Source organism: Diachasma alloeum, unplaced genomic scaffold (assembly GCF_001412515.2).
Source record: "Diachasma alloeum isolate Michigan unplaced genomic scaffold, Dall2.0 Dall_scaffold_00271, whole genome shotgun sequence".
NCBI classification, from domain to species: Eukaryota; Metazoa; Arthropoda; class Insecta; order Hymenoptera; family Braconidae; genus Diachasma; species Diachasma alloeum.
This window is the reverse complement of record NW_021680410.1, coordinates 1,761,658-1,772,592: the sequence shown is the minus strand read 5'-3', so window position 1 is coordinate 1,772,592 and position 10,935 is coordinate 1,761,658. Positions and strand designations below refer to the sequence as shown.

Below are 10,935 nucleotides of genomic sequence, written 5' to 3'. Positions count from 1 at the left end.
ACGCATGCGTGGAGTGTATGGAGTGTACGGGAGTGATTCACGCAATGGTGCGAATAGTCACGGCCAAGAATTTACTCAAAATACTGTAGCAGAGATTTGTATTTTTCTCGAAAACATTGAAAAATCATTCACTGAGGCCATCATTATTCAATTCTGTGAGCACAATTGTGGCATTATGAGCCATTTGACAATTAATATCCAATGTTTCATGAAATAATAATAATTTCCAGTAAATTCTTCCAATAATTAAATTCTTCCAGAAAATTCTTTCAATAAATAATTTCCAGTTCTTGATGAAATCCTTCATTCACAAAGTTTCAGGTTTTCAACAGACGTTTTGTAACAATTCTTTGATACTGGCGTGAAAGTCCGTTAATCTCACTGAAAATATAAGAATTTACTCAAAATACTGCAGCAGAGATTTGTATTTCTCTCGAAAACATTGAAAAATCATTCACTGAGGCCATCATTATTCAATTCTGTGAGCACAATTGTGGCATTATGAGCGATTTGACAATATACAATGTTTCATGAAATAATAATAATTTCCAGTAAATTCTTCCAATAATTAAATTCTTTCAATAAATAATTTCCAGTTCTTGATGAAATCCTTCATTCACAAATTTTCAGGTTTTCTACAGAAGTTTTGTAACAATTCTTTGATACTGGAGTGAAATTCCGTTAATCTCACTCGAAGTATGTGAGTTTACTCCTCGAAATAGTGCAGCAGAGATTTGTATTTTTTTTTAATTGAAAAATCGTTCATGGAGGTCATCATTATTCAATTCTGTTGCCAAATTCTGACATTATAAACAATTTTACAATTAATATCCACTGTTTCATAAAATACTGTTCCATTTGCTGACAATTTCTAGTACAAAACCCGACAACACAACGATTTGACTTGATTTTTGCGGATTTTTTAATTAAAAATCAAATCAATTTTCATCAGAAGTTTAATAATTGCATTTTATAAATGCTAGTTACATGCAGCGATGAAAAAATGTGGATTTTATACTGATCAAGACAGAAATTCCCCTCAAATTAATTACGATTACGTAATAAGAACTGGATATTTCCAGATTTGTCAAAACGCGTACGCACAAGTCTGCGCGAATAAAACACGTCAGCAATTCGACACCTTCATTTCAATTCAAACATGACTCAACATATCAAATAAATAAACAAAGAACATAACATCTGCGAATTCGAGGCTGATTACAGCTGAAAAACTCAAATAACTTCGTTCCACTCCCAAAACATTCAACACTCTGAACGATTCTTCAACTCCACTGAAAATTGCAACATTCGAAATTGCAAATGCAGTGAATCACGCATGATAACACAATAGTTCCAGGTGCCCCTTGCAATCCCCTCAGCTCTGACTAGACGGTGAAAGGGAGGGTAGACAGGCCAATAGCTGAACGGTTAAGAAAATATTGAACTTCATTAAAAGATATAAAATTGATGAAGTAGCTAAATGAATTACTTTGTAATTGATCCCTGAATTATTTGATTAAGACTCATTTTTATTAACATAAAGTTTTTATCCAAAAATTGAATTTCGTAATGTTTATTGTGAATTGTTGATTTGGATTTTTCTGTAACTGTTGGTCTAGTGAATGAAACTATTCATATACATTTCCAAGGGTATTTGTTGTTACAGAACGTAAAAAACAGGGGAATGGGAATTTAAAGAATGACGACAGAGTAAACAGGCCAATAACTAGATGGTTAAGGAAATGTTGAATTTCATTAAAGAATTTAAAATCGATGAAGTAGCTAAATGAATTACTTTGTAATTCATTTAGCTACTTCATTGATCATTGATCATTGATCAATGAAGTAGCTAAATTCAGGGATAAATTGATTCTTCAGGGATAAATTGATCATTGATCAATTGAGCCCTGAATTATTTGATTAAGGCTAATTTTTATCCATATATGGGAATTTATACCCAAAAATTGAATTTCGTGATGTTTATTGTAAATTTTTTATTTGGATTTTTCTATAACTGTAGGTCTAGTGCATGAAACTATTCATATACCATTTCAAAGGGTATTGCTTGTTACAGAACGTAAAAAACAGATGGTTAAGGAACAGATAACTAGATGGTTAAGGAAATTGAATTTCATTAAAGGATTTAAAATCGATGAAGTAGCTAAATGAATAAAAAATTAGTTCTAGACCTGAAAGAATCTTTGAACTAGGAAAAAACAATAATTTTAAGTCGAAAAAAATGAAGAGAAGAATCATTAAATGACGGAAAAGGGAAATATCGTCCAAATCCTTGATAATTGGAGGGTCTCGAGAAATATAGGATTTTCATCCAGTTGATACAAAATATGTGAACTTTGGTTTATTAAGTGTGAAGAAATAAAAGGCCGAATAAATTCTCAATCTTAGGGATGTGCGTCTCCTCCTGAAAATATTGTTCTATTTCCCATTGACTCTTACTCTTTCGGACCACTGCTAGAAATTTCTTGAAATTTCAGTCACAACGTCATCTGCATTTTCAATGCTATGATGATGAATTCAATTTGAAATGCAATCGCTCACTAAATTTCTCATTCATCTTGAAAATTCAAGAAAATTGGGTTTTTCATGTTAAACAATCATTGATTTTTCAATGAAAGCTTGAATTTCCAAACTCATCGTGAAAATTTAGTAGCGAAGCGGTAAACAGCTTTAAGTCGATGTAGACTATTAGTCAGTTCTGAATGAATATCTCGAAATCTAAGTGGGATAGCAAATTTTTTGTGATGACCTTTTTTATAGAGTGAATTGAGAGCTACAAAAATTGTCATGATGACAATTTCGCTGATTCGCTTAGATTCGGAGATATTCCTCAAAAACTCAGCGAAGAGCCAAGTCGACTTGAATCGGTTTACTGCTTCGTCACATGCAATTCAATTTTCAATAGATTGAGAATTCAGAAAAGTTTTTGCCTGAATTTTCAAAATTGTTAATGTTTTTTCGTCAATGCAGAAATGATTCGTCAATGAAGAAATGATTCGTCAATGAAAAAATATACAGAAATTTCACGCAACTTTATCGTGATTAAAAATTTCAAGTATTTCCACTTGAAATTTCAAGAGTAATTTTCTAATAACAGTGAGGAGAACCTCTTCATATTCTCCACGACACTTTGTCACTGATGCTTAGCAAATTGCAGCGCCACACCACCCAGCACTACCTCCCGCATATATTATTTCTCTCGCTGTACCATAGATATTTCGAAAAACCCTTCATCACATGATTCCCCATAAGTGTTATTATTGACCCGGATAACAATCCGTACAGTATTCATTCCCTTATTTCTAGAATTCTCAATAAAACTTGAAATCCTCCAGGTATTAGTCCGAGTCGAGCGATTGGCCCGTTCACCCTAGAGCGGTTGCAACCGTCCCCCCCAAAACTTCCTTTTCCCACCCGATACGAGCAGATAGACTAAAACTAAAACTAAAGCGAGAGATCGACTCCATCCAGCATTGAACGGACAACCCCGTAAATGTCGAATCCCAATCGAGAGGGAATCGGCCACCACTACTGGTTTTATTCGCGGCCATGAGGTGTATGTTGGCTCGCAATTGAAGTGTACAAACATGTTGCTGGAGGTAGGGGAAATTTCCCGAATATGGGAATGACGACGGGCGCGAAACCAAATGAAAAATAAAACCGGTTGAAGGTGGACATGAGGCTTTGCATGCCCACGCACACAGGTCGGGACGATCGGAGAATTTGCCAGGGGTAGCCATGTCGTAGGGAAATGCAGAGCAGATGAGACCCCTCGATTGGGGGTTAGAGTGCCCCCAGAGCGACGGGGAAGAGGGAGAAAAGAAAAAATGTTTGGCGGGTTAAGAGTGACTCACCGTCCGTTCTCTTGATGTTTATGCTGGTGCCAGTCTCGATGTTGCACATGCCGTGGTCCATGGTCATTTAATCAATTTTCAGGCGTTGGAAAAAAAAACACGAGCACCATAAAGCCTCGCCAGGATTTACTCACAGAACGTTACGGCGATTTTAATTCGGGGGGAATTTTTAATGTCACTGTGTAGACGAAGTGAACCGGCGACTTGAGAGGGAGCACCACAAACTGACAGTTACGAATGCGTGTGCATTCAAAAATCTCCCGTCGCGGCCCCCGTATCCACTGCGGGAACGTCCGAATCAAAGGCACGCCCGTTGATCGGTTATTCTACAGCTGCTGTTACGGATTGATGAGCTTATTTTTGTGGGGTTATTTGGGAATTCGCGGGTGGAGGTGATTGTGGCTCGCACGGTTCACCGATTATTTCACATTAATGGGTGCACTGGGGGGGAATTTGCGCGTGGGGAGCTGCGGAGGTTTTAGGTTTGAGCCGGGCTTACTAGCAGTGTCCGTTATTGACAACGGAAAGACTACGAGCGCCAACTAGGAATTTTTGTGAAATTTTTGCCGGCGACATCTTGCGGTGGCGGGCGGTAGTTTGTGGGGTTTTGCGCAAGTCCGGGGGGTGGGGGAGGAGAGTGTGATTGGACGGTGGCGGCCTCGGGGTCTTCGGCGACTCCGATGATAAGAAGTTCGTAAATTTGAATGGGGGAATTTGTCTTTGGTTTTGGAATTGAAGAGAATTAATTGGTTAATTATATTTTTTGTATGGTATTTTTTTTAGAATATTTTATGAAGATAATTCACTTTACGAGTCATCATTTTTTGGCAATTGGGATTGGAAATTATGAGTAATCAATATTTTTACCACTTATTTTCAGAGATAATTTTAATTCATGTGATGAATGGTCATTTTTGACTCATTATCAGATCGATGAGATTATTTGTCGTCATGATTTACTGATCATGATGATAAATAATCATTTGTATTATTTATTTTTATTAAAGGCACACGTCGGTGAAATTTGAGTCTTCACTGGGCCTTGGGATCCGTTAAACAATTTGTGATTTATGACGGAATATGGGAATAACTAGGGAAAATCGTTGACCCGATCGATTTTGCTCCGTATAATCACCTTCTTTTTCCTGTTTTTATCTTCAAAATGCTCCTTGCGCTGTAGTTTTTATACGATTTTAACTTTTTTTAAATGTTCGTTACACTTCAAACTAATCAAATAAAGTTACGCATCCGGGTTGATTATTGGCAATAGATCATGAATAAATAAATTTGGAATTTCTAAATTTTCCTTTAAACCCGCCTTTTCGCTCCAACCGGCCATTTTTTTGTTTATAAAAATTAAATTACGCATGATTGCAATGTTCAATTACTAAAAGCAATTATTTTTTGCTTTACTCTGCAGACGCGAAAACTTGATGAAATTCCAAATTCATTTATCCATGATCTATTGCGAATAAAGTAGAACAGATGCTTAACTTTATTTTTTGGAGTGCAACGAACATTAAAAAACAGCTAAAGTCGTTTGAAAATTACGGCGCACGGAGCATTTTGAAGGTAAAAACAAAAAAAATGAATTTTCATCACGCTGTGACGAAAAGTGAACTTTTCGGCACGCTCCGGGTGCCTAAAAGGCCAATTTCCGCCACATTGTGATGAAAAATATTGTTCGTAACTCGTGAAAAAACACTTTTTTGCACTCGTTACGAAATATACTATTTTTGCGCATGGCCATCGATATTTTGTTGAATGCTATGATAATGTACACAGAGAGAAATGTTCAGTAAAAATTACGGAACTCACAATTCGCTCGACGATTACGGAAGCGACTCAGAAAATTTAAGTGACGGTATCGTAATTTTCACAGGAAATTCAGTTAAAAATTACGGAAGAGTCTGGAAAAATTCCGTAACAGTTCCGTAAAGTTTCACACAACCACATTTCGCTCCGGAATTACGGAAGAGATACGTAATTTTTATTGAATATTTCTCTCCGTGTGCAGTGTACGATAGAGATCAAAACACAAAAAGAGGTAAACGTCGATGACCTTCTTTGTACCTGATCTTGCATAGAGGAGAAGCGGATGTGCGTAATCTAATATTGGGCAACAAATGGCTTTGTATATTCTAACTATGTTTTGTATTGAGCCCTTTGTTTTTGTAGGTGAGTCGACTGAATTCGGCGCCTCTGGAGATGCATTTTCTCTCAAGGATGTTCGACACCCTTTTAGCCAAAATTGACGTTGTTTTCATTTTTCTGGCAAATTATCGATGGGAGTGACGTGAAAAAATATAACGATTTTGTGGTTTGTCATTCTTTAATGGCTCACGAAGTTGCGTAGTGGTGCGATAATTTTCATGCGTTTTTTCTACAGTTTTGTGATTCTTTTTAAAAGTTTAGAGAAAACGCAGGAAAATGTTCGCACCACCTTAAAATTTCGTCAGTCATTAAATAATGACAAAACGCAAAAACGTTATATTTTTTCACGTCAATTCCATCATAAGTTTGCCAGAAAAATTAAAAAAACGTGAATTTTGGCAGAAAGGGTGTAGAACATCCTTAATAGTTTGCGTATCCGTTAATCACTTGTATTTAGTATTCAGAAAACTTTTAAACTATAAAAAATCTTACATTATCATAAGAAGCAACTATTTTATAATAGTTATCAATAGAAATTAACAATAATCATCAACACTTTGGCTTTATAATTTCCTCATCATTGCATTCTTGCAGTTCCTCTTCCAAACTCGTACAATTAATGAATTCGGAGTGGAGAGGAGGGAGAATTAATCATTCATATTTATTATTTACATTCCTGTATGGAATTGTAATAAACTTTAATTTATCATGAGCACTATTTCGTAAGTTATCAATAGGATAGAATTAAGAATAATCATCAACACTTTGTCTTTATAATTTCCTCATCATTGTATTCTTGCAGTTCCTCTTCCGAATTCGTACATGAAGATTAATGAATTCGGGGTGAATGACGAGGGAGAATTAATTTTTGGAATTGTAATAAACCTTAACTTATCATAAACCCTATTTCGTAAGTTATCAATAGAATAGAATTAAGAGTAATCATCACCACTTGGCTTTACAATTCCCTCATCATTGTGTTCTTGATCAAATCCTTGAGTTTCCCCGCCTCCGTATTCTCCTCATCCTTCGATACATTAGCAATACGCCTCATCATAGTCCTCCCGTCCTCCTGAGGTTTCGTTGGTGGCATTTCTCCCCTCCTCATGGATTCGAATATCTCAACAGCTTCATTCAATACATCATCCTCCAAGCCCATACTCCTCGCGACTTCATGCGCGAAGCTCTTTTCGACGCAGCCTGATATCACCTTGTACAGGAAGACCAGGGTGTTCTCCTCACTGAAGACGTAATCAAACATCTGCAGCTCGAAGATTGGATCTGGTGGGAGAATACTGCCGATCCTGTGCATGTGGGTGGCCACGAAGACGTGGGGACAGTAGTTCTTGCGTTTGATGAAGTTGTTGAGGACACTGGCGAGAAGAGCCAGTCCATCGATTTCGGCAGTCCCTCTTCCAAACTCATCCATGATGATCAGTGAATTCGGGGTTGACGAGTAGAGAATGTTGTTGATCTGTCGGAGGTCTATCAGGAAGGAACTGGCGTTGTAACAGCTGCTCTCCATCAAGGGAATTTGCGTCAAGATATTCGTGATGACTCCGATCCGCGCTGAGCTTGCTGACACGTAGCAGCCGATGTGCGCCATGTACACGATCAGTGCTATCTGCTTCATGTAGGCTGTCTTGCCGCACGCGTTTGGACCTGAAAAGATCTTGATCAGACTGCTACTTTCTCCGGATTGCGTGTCATTCGCGACGTACTGACTGAATAACTCGCGAAGTGGGTGTCGTCCATCCTTTATGTCGATCACGTGGGATTTCACAATTTTTGGCTGGGTGTAGTTGTGATCTCGGGCCACTGTCGAGAGGGACATCAATCTGGAAGGAAGAAATTTCAGGCGCGGGTGCCCTTATGGGAATGAGATATAGGTTCCCGCACTTATTCCCTAAGGAAAAAAACTTCCGGAAAAAATTTCCCCGAATTATTTTTTTCCGGAAAAAAATTACTTGGGAAATTTTTTTTCCCGAAAAAAATTACTTGGGAAAATTTTTTTCCCGGAATTTAATTCCTTTTTTTTACTTCCTTGGAAAAAATGTCAGAAAAAAAATAGAATCCATTTTTTACATCGAAAATGTACAGAAAATCATTTTGACAGAAGTTCAGGGAAATTTTAGACTTAATGGGCATATTTTGGCTTTAGATTCTAGCTGGAAATGTATTGAATGGTGCGATAGAAATTTTTTCTCAAGTAGTGTTTTCCGGAAAAAATTTTTTCACAAGTAATTTTGAAAAAAAAGTATTTTTCCGAGAGATTTTTTCCAAAAGATTTTTTCCAAAGGAAAAAATTGCGGACACCGAGATATATGCAGCACTCACATGTCGCGTATATTTGGTATACCACAATTTTGGCCGAAAATATATCTGAGATATATTGCAGATATATGTTAAGGTAGGCGGATACTTTTTCCCCGGAAAAAATTTTCCGGAAAAAATTTTCTAAAAAAAAATTCCTCCGGAAAAAAATTTCTTGTATACTTGTACTGTTTGTGTTGTGGTGAAAATAAAATGGGGAAATTTTTTATTGAGAAATTTTTTCCGGGGAAAAAGACTCCTAGAATTATATGTTAAATATTTTACATCGAGATATATGTGCATATTTATATCGAGGATATATCTGGCATATGACATTTTTGGCCGAAATATAAGTGAAATATACTGAGATATATGTCCGGATATATGTTCTTTCCATGGGGGATGGACTGTCTTTCGAAGGTGATCTTGGTTGTTGCTTTTTATTTTGATTAGATTAGTTTGCGCGCTTGGCGCGCGTATGTCCTATGGGGCCCCATGGGACTTAATGTATGTCAATTGTGGTGAATAATCTTATATTGGATTTCTGAAGTTAATATTAAAGTTGCCGAAGGAAAAGTTTTAGGAATGTATTCTATTTTTTTATATATAATACATCCAGTGTGACTTTTTTTGAAGCCAATCTATTTGGCGTATTGTGTCATTAGATTTTTTATAAATGATGATAGCATACATTAAAGATGTTACGATAATACTATACTATTTTATATATACTGTGTATAATATACAAAATATAAGAGAGTACTATATGTATTATAAAATAGTAGAGTATATAATATAATATATAATATTATACATATAATTTATAGTATAATATAATATAATCTATAGTATTATCGTAATATCTTTAATGTATGCTATGATTCTTAAATTCCCAGTTATTCAAGAAACACTCAACTGCGAGCTAAGTCGACTTGAATCGATTGACCACTTCACTATTCAGTTTTACAGAGCTCTGGAGTCTCCAAAAATTGTGATTGTACAACGAAAAACTTTCACCTTTTCATCTTTCAATAATATTACTCGTGTGTAATCATACGATTAATTATTTTTTCTATTGATCGACATTTAATAAATTTTATGGAAAAGTTAATTGAAACTGTATCTTTCAGTTCAATTATTCTATGAAAATGGATAAAAATCAAGAAATTTCAGGTGAATATCTTCAATTCTGTCATTTTTAATTCATCGAAATTTCAGCAAAATCTGAAATTGCTGAATTTTTTCCCCTAAATCGAATTAGCCACTTTCTTCATTACTTCCAAGGATATTTAGCAAAAACTGATGAAGACGTAAAAGCACATGAGTAATAGTCTCTTTGACGACGACTTTTTTAAAATAATCTGGTGATCTCAAAGAAATTATGAAATGATCATGTAAAAAATTGAGTACTACATCTTTGAAAAATACTTACGCATCCAGTTCTGCACAGCATTCAATGGCCTTAGTAATGGATACAATGTCTTCACTGAGGAAATCAATCAGTTTCATGAGAATAACACTCTGACGATGAGTTATCTTGCACAGAATATCTCCCACGCCCTCGTCTAATTCTGAAACATTGAAAAGCCCACAGGAATTTCAAAAAAACTTCGCACTGTTGACAGAAAATTGAAACTTTCATAGTAAGTTGACTAGTAATTTTGAAGAGAGTGAAATTCAATTCAAGTCAGGGGTAGTAAAAACCATGAAATTTCAGTTTTTGAGCAGCAGAAACACAAGGATTCCCCAGCTTACTTGAAATTGGAATTAAAACATGAAGATTTCAGTACCAAATTACGCAGAATTTTCAATTAATGAAAAATTCAAGAACATATTCACCTGAATTTTTCTAATTTCTATCAATTTTCATAGAATCACACACGAAAAAATTTAATAGAACAACCTAGCGAATTTTCAAGACAATTTTATTGGATTTCCATTCAACTTTCTATTAGTTTTCGGTCAATTCTATTAAAATATTAAATAAAAAATATTCTATAGAAAAAAAAACAGAATTCGATTTTTTCAAACAACTTATTTCAGTAATATTTTGCCGATAAAATGTCCTCGGCTCAAATTTTCCAAGTTTTTTTCATTCTATAGTTTGTTTTCTTTTGGCCACCAAAAACAAACGAAAAAATTGAATATTTGAGCCGAGGAAATTCTATAGAAAATATCTCAATAGAATAATTTTGTACCGAAAAATCGAATTCTGTTAGTTTTTCTATACATCGTTTTCTATTTCATATTCCAACACAATCAACCAAAAACTAATAGAAAAATCAATAGAAATCCAGTAAAATTGTCTAGTGAATTCGCTAGATATTTCTTAAATTGAATTGAATTAAACAAAAAAATTGGAATATTTGAGCCGAGGAAATTCTATAGAAAATATCTCAATAGAATAATTTTGTACAGAAAAATCGAATTCTCTTAAATTTTCTATAGAACGTTTTCTATTTCATATTTCAACACAACCAAAAACTAATAGAAAGTTCAATAGAAATCCAATAAAATTATCTCGTGAATTCGCTACGTATTTCTACTAAATTTTTTCGTAGATGATAATTCAGCTGAATATCACAGTTTCCATCGA

The 10,935-nt window shown here is 35.1% G+C and overlaps 2 protein-coding genes across 2 annotated transcripts in view; both read right to left on the bottom strand.

The window, feature by feature from the left end:
• Positions 1-4,379, bottom strand: part of LOC107037886 (kinesin-like protein KIF2A) — a 56,613-nt gene extending 52,234 nt beyond the window's left edge. Inside the window, exon 1 of the mRNA XM_015256693.2 lies at positions 3,873-4,379. Within this exon, the coding sequence (XP_015112179.1) occupies positions 3,873-3,939 (67 nt within the window). The 5' untranslated portion in view covers positions 3,940-4,379. The remainder of the gene's footprint in view (positions 1-3,872) is intronic.
• Positions 4,380-6,983: 2,604 nt separating this feature from the next.
• LOC107037805 overlaps positions 6,984-10,935 on the bottom strand; it is a 150,512-nt gene continuing 146,560 nt past the window's right edge. The window contains exons 13-14 of the mRNA XM_015256558.2: positions 9,772-9,910; positions 6,984-7,864 (exon numbers count right to left, since the gene is read on the bottom strand). Coding sequence (XP_015112044.1) covers positions 6,985-7,864; positions 9,772-9,910 — 1,019 coding nt within the window. The 3' untranslated portion in view covers position 6,984. The remainder of the gene's footprint in view (positions 7,865-9,771; positions 9,911-10,935) is intronic.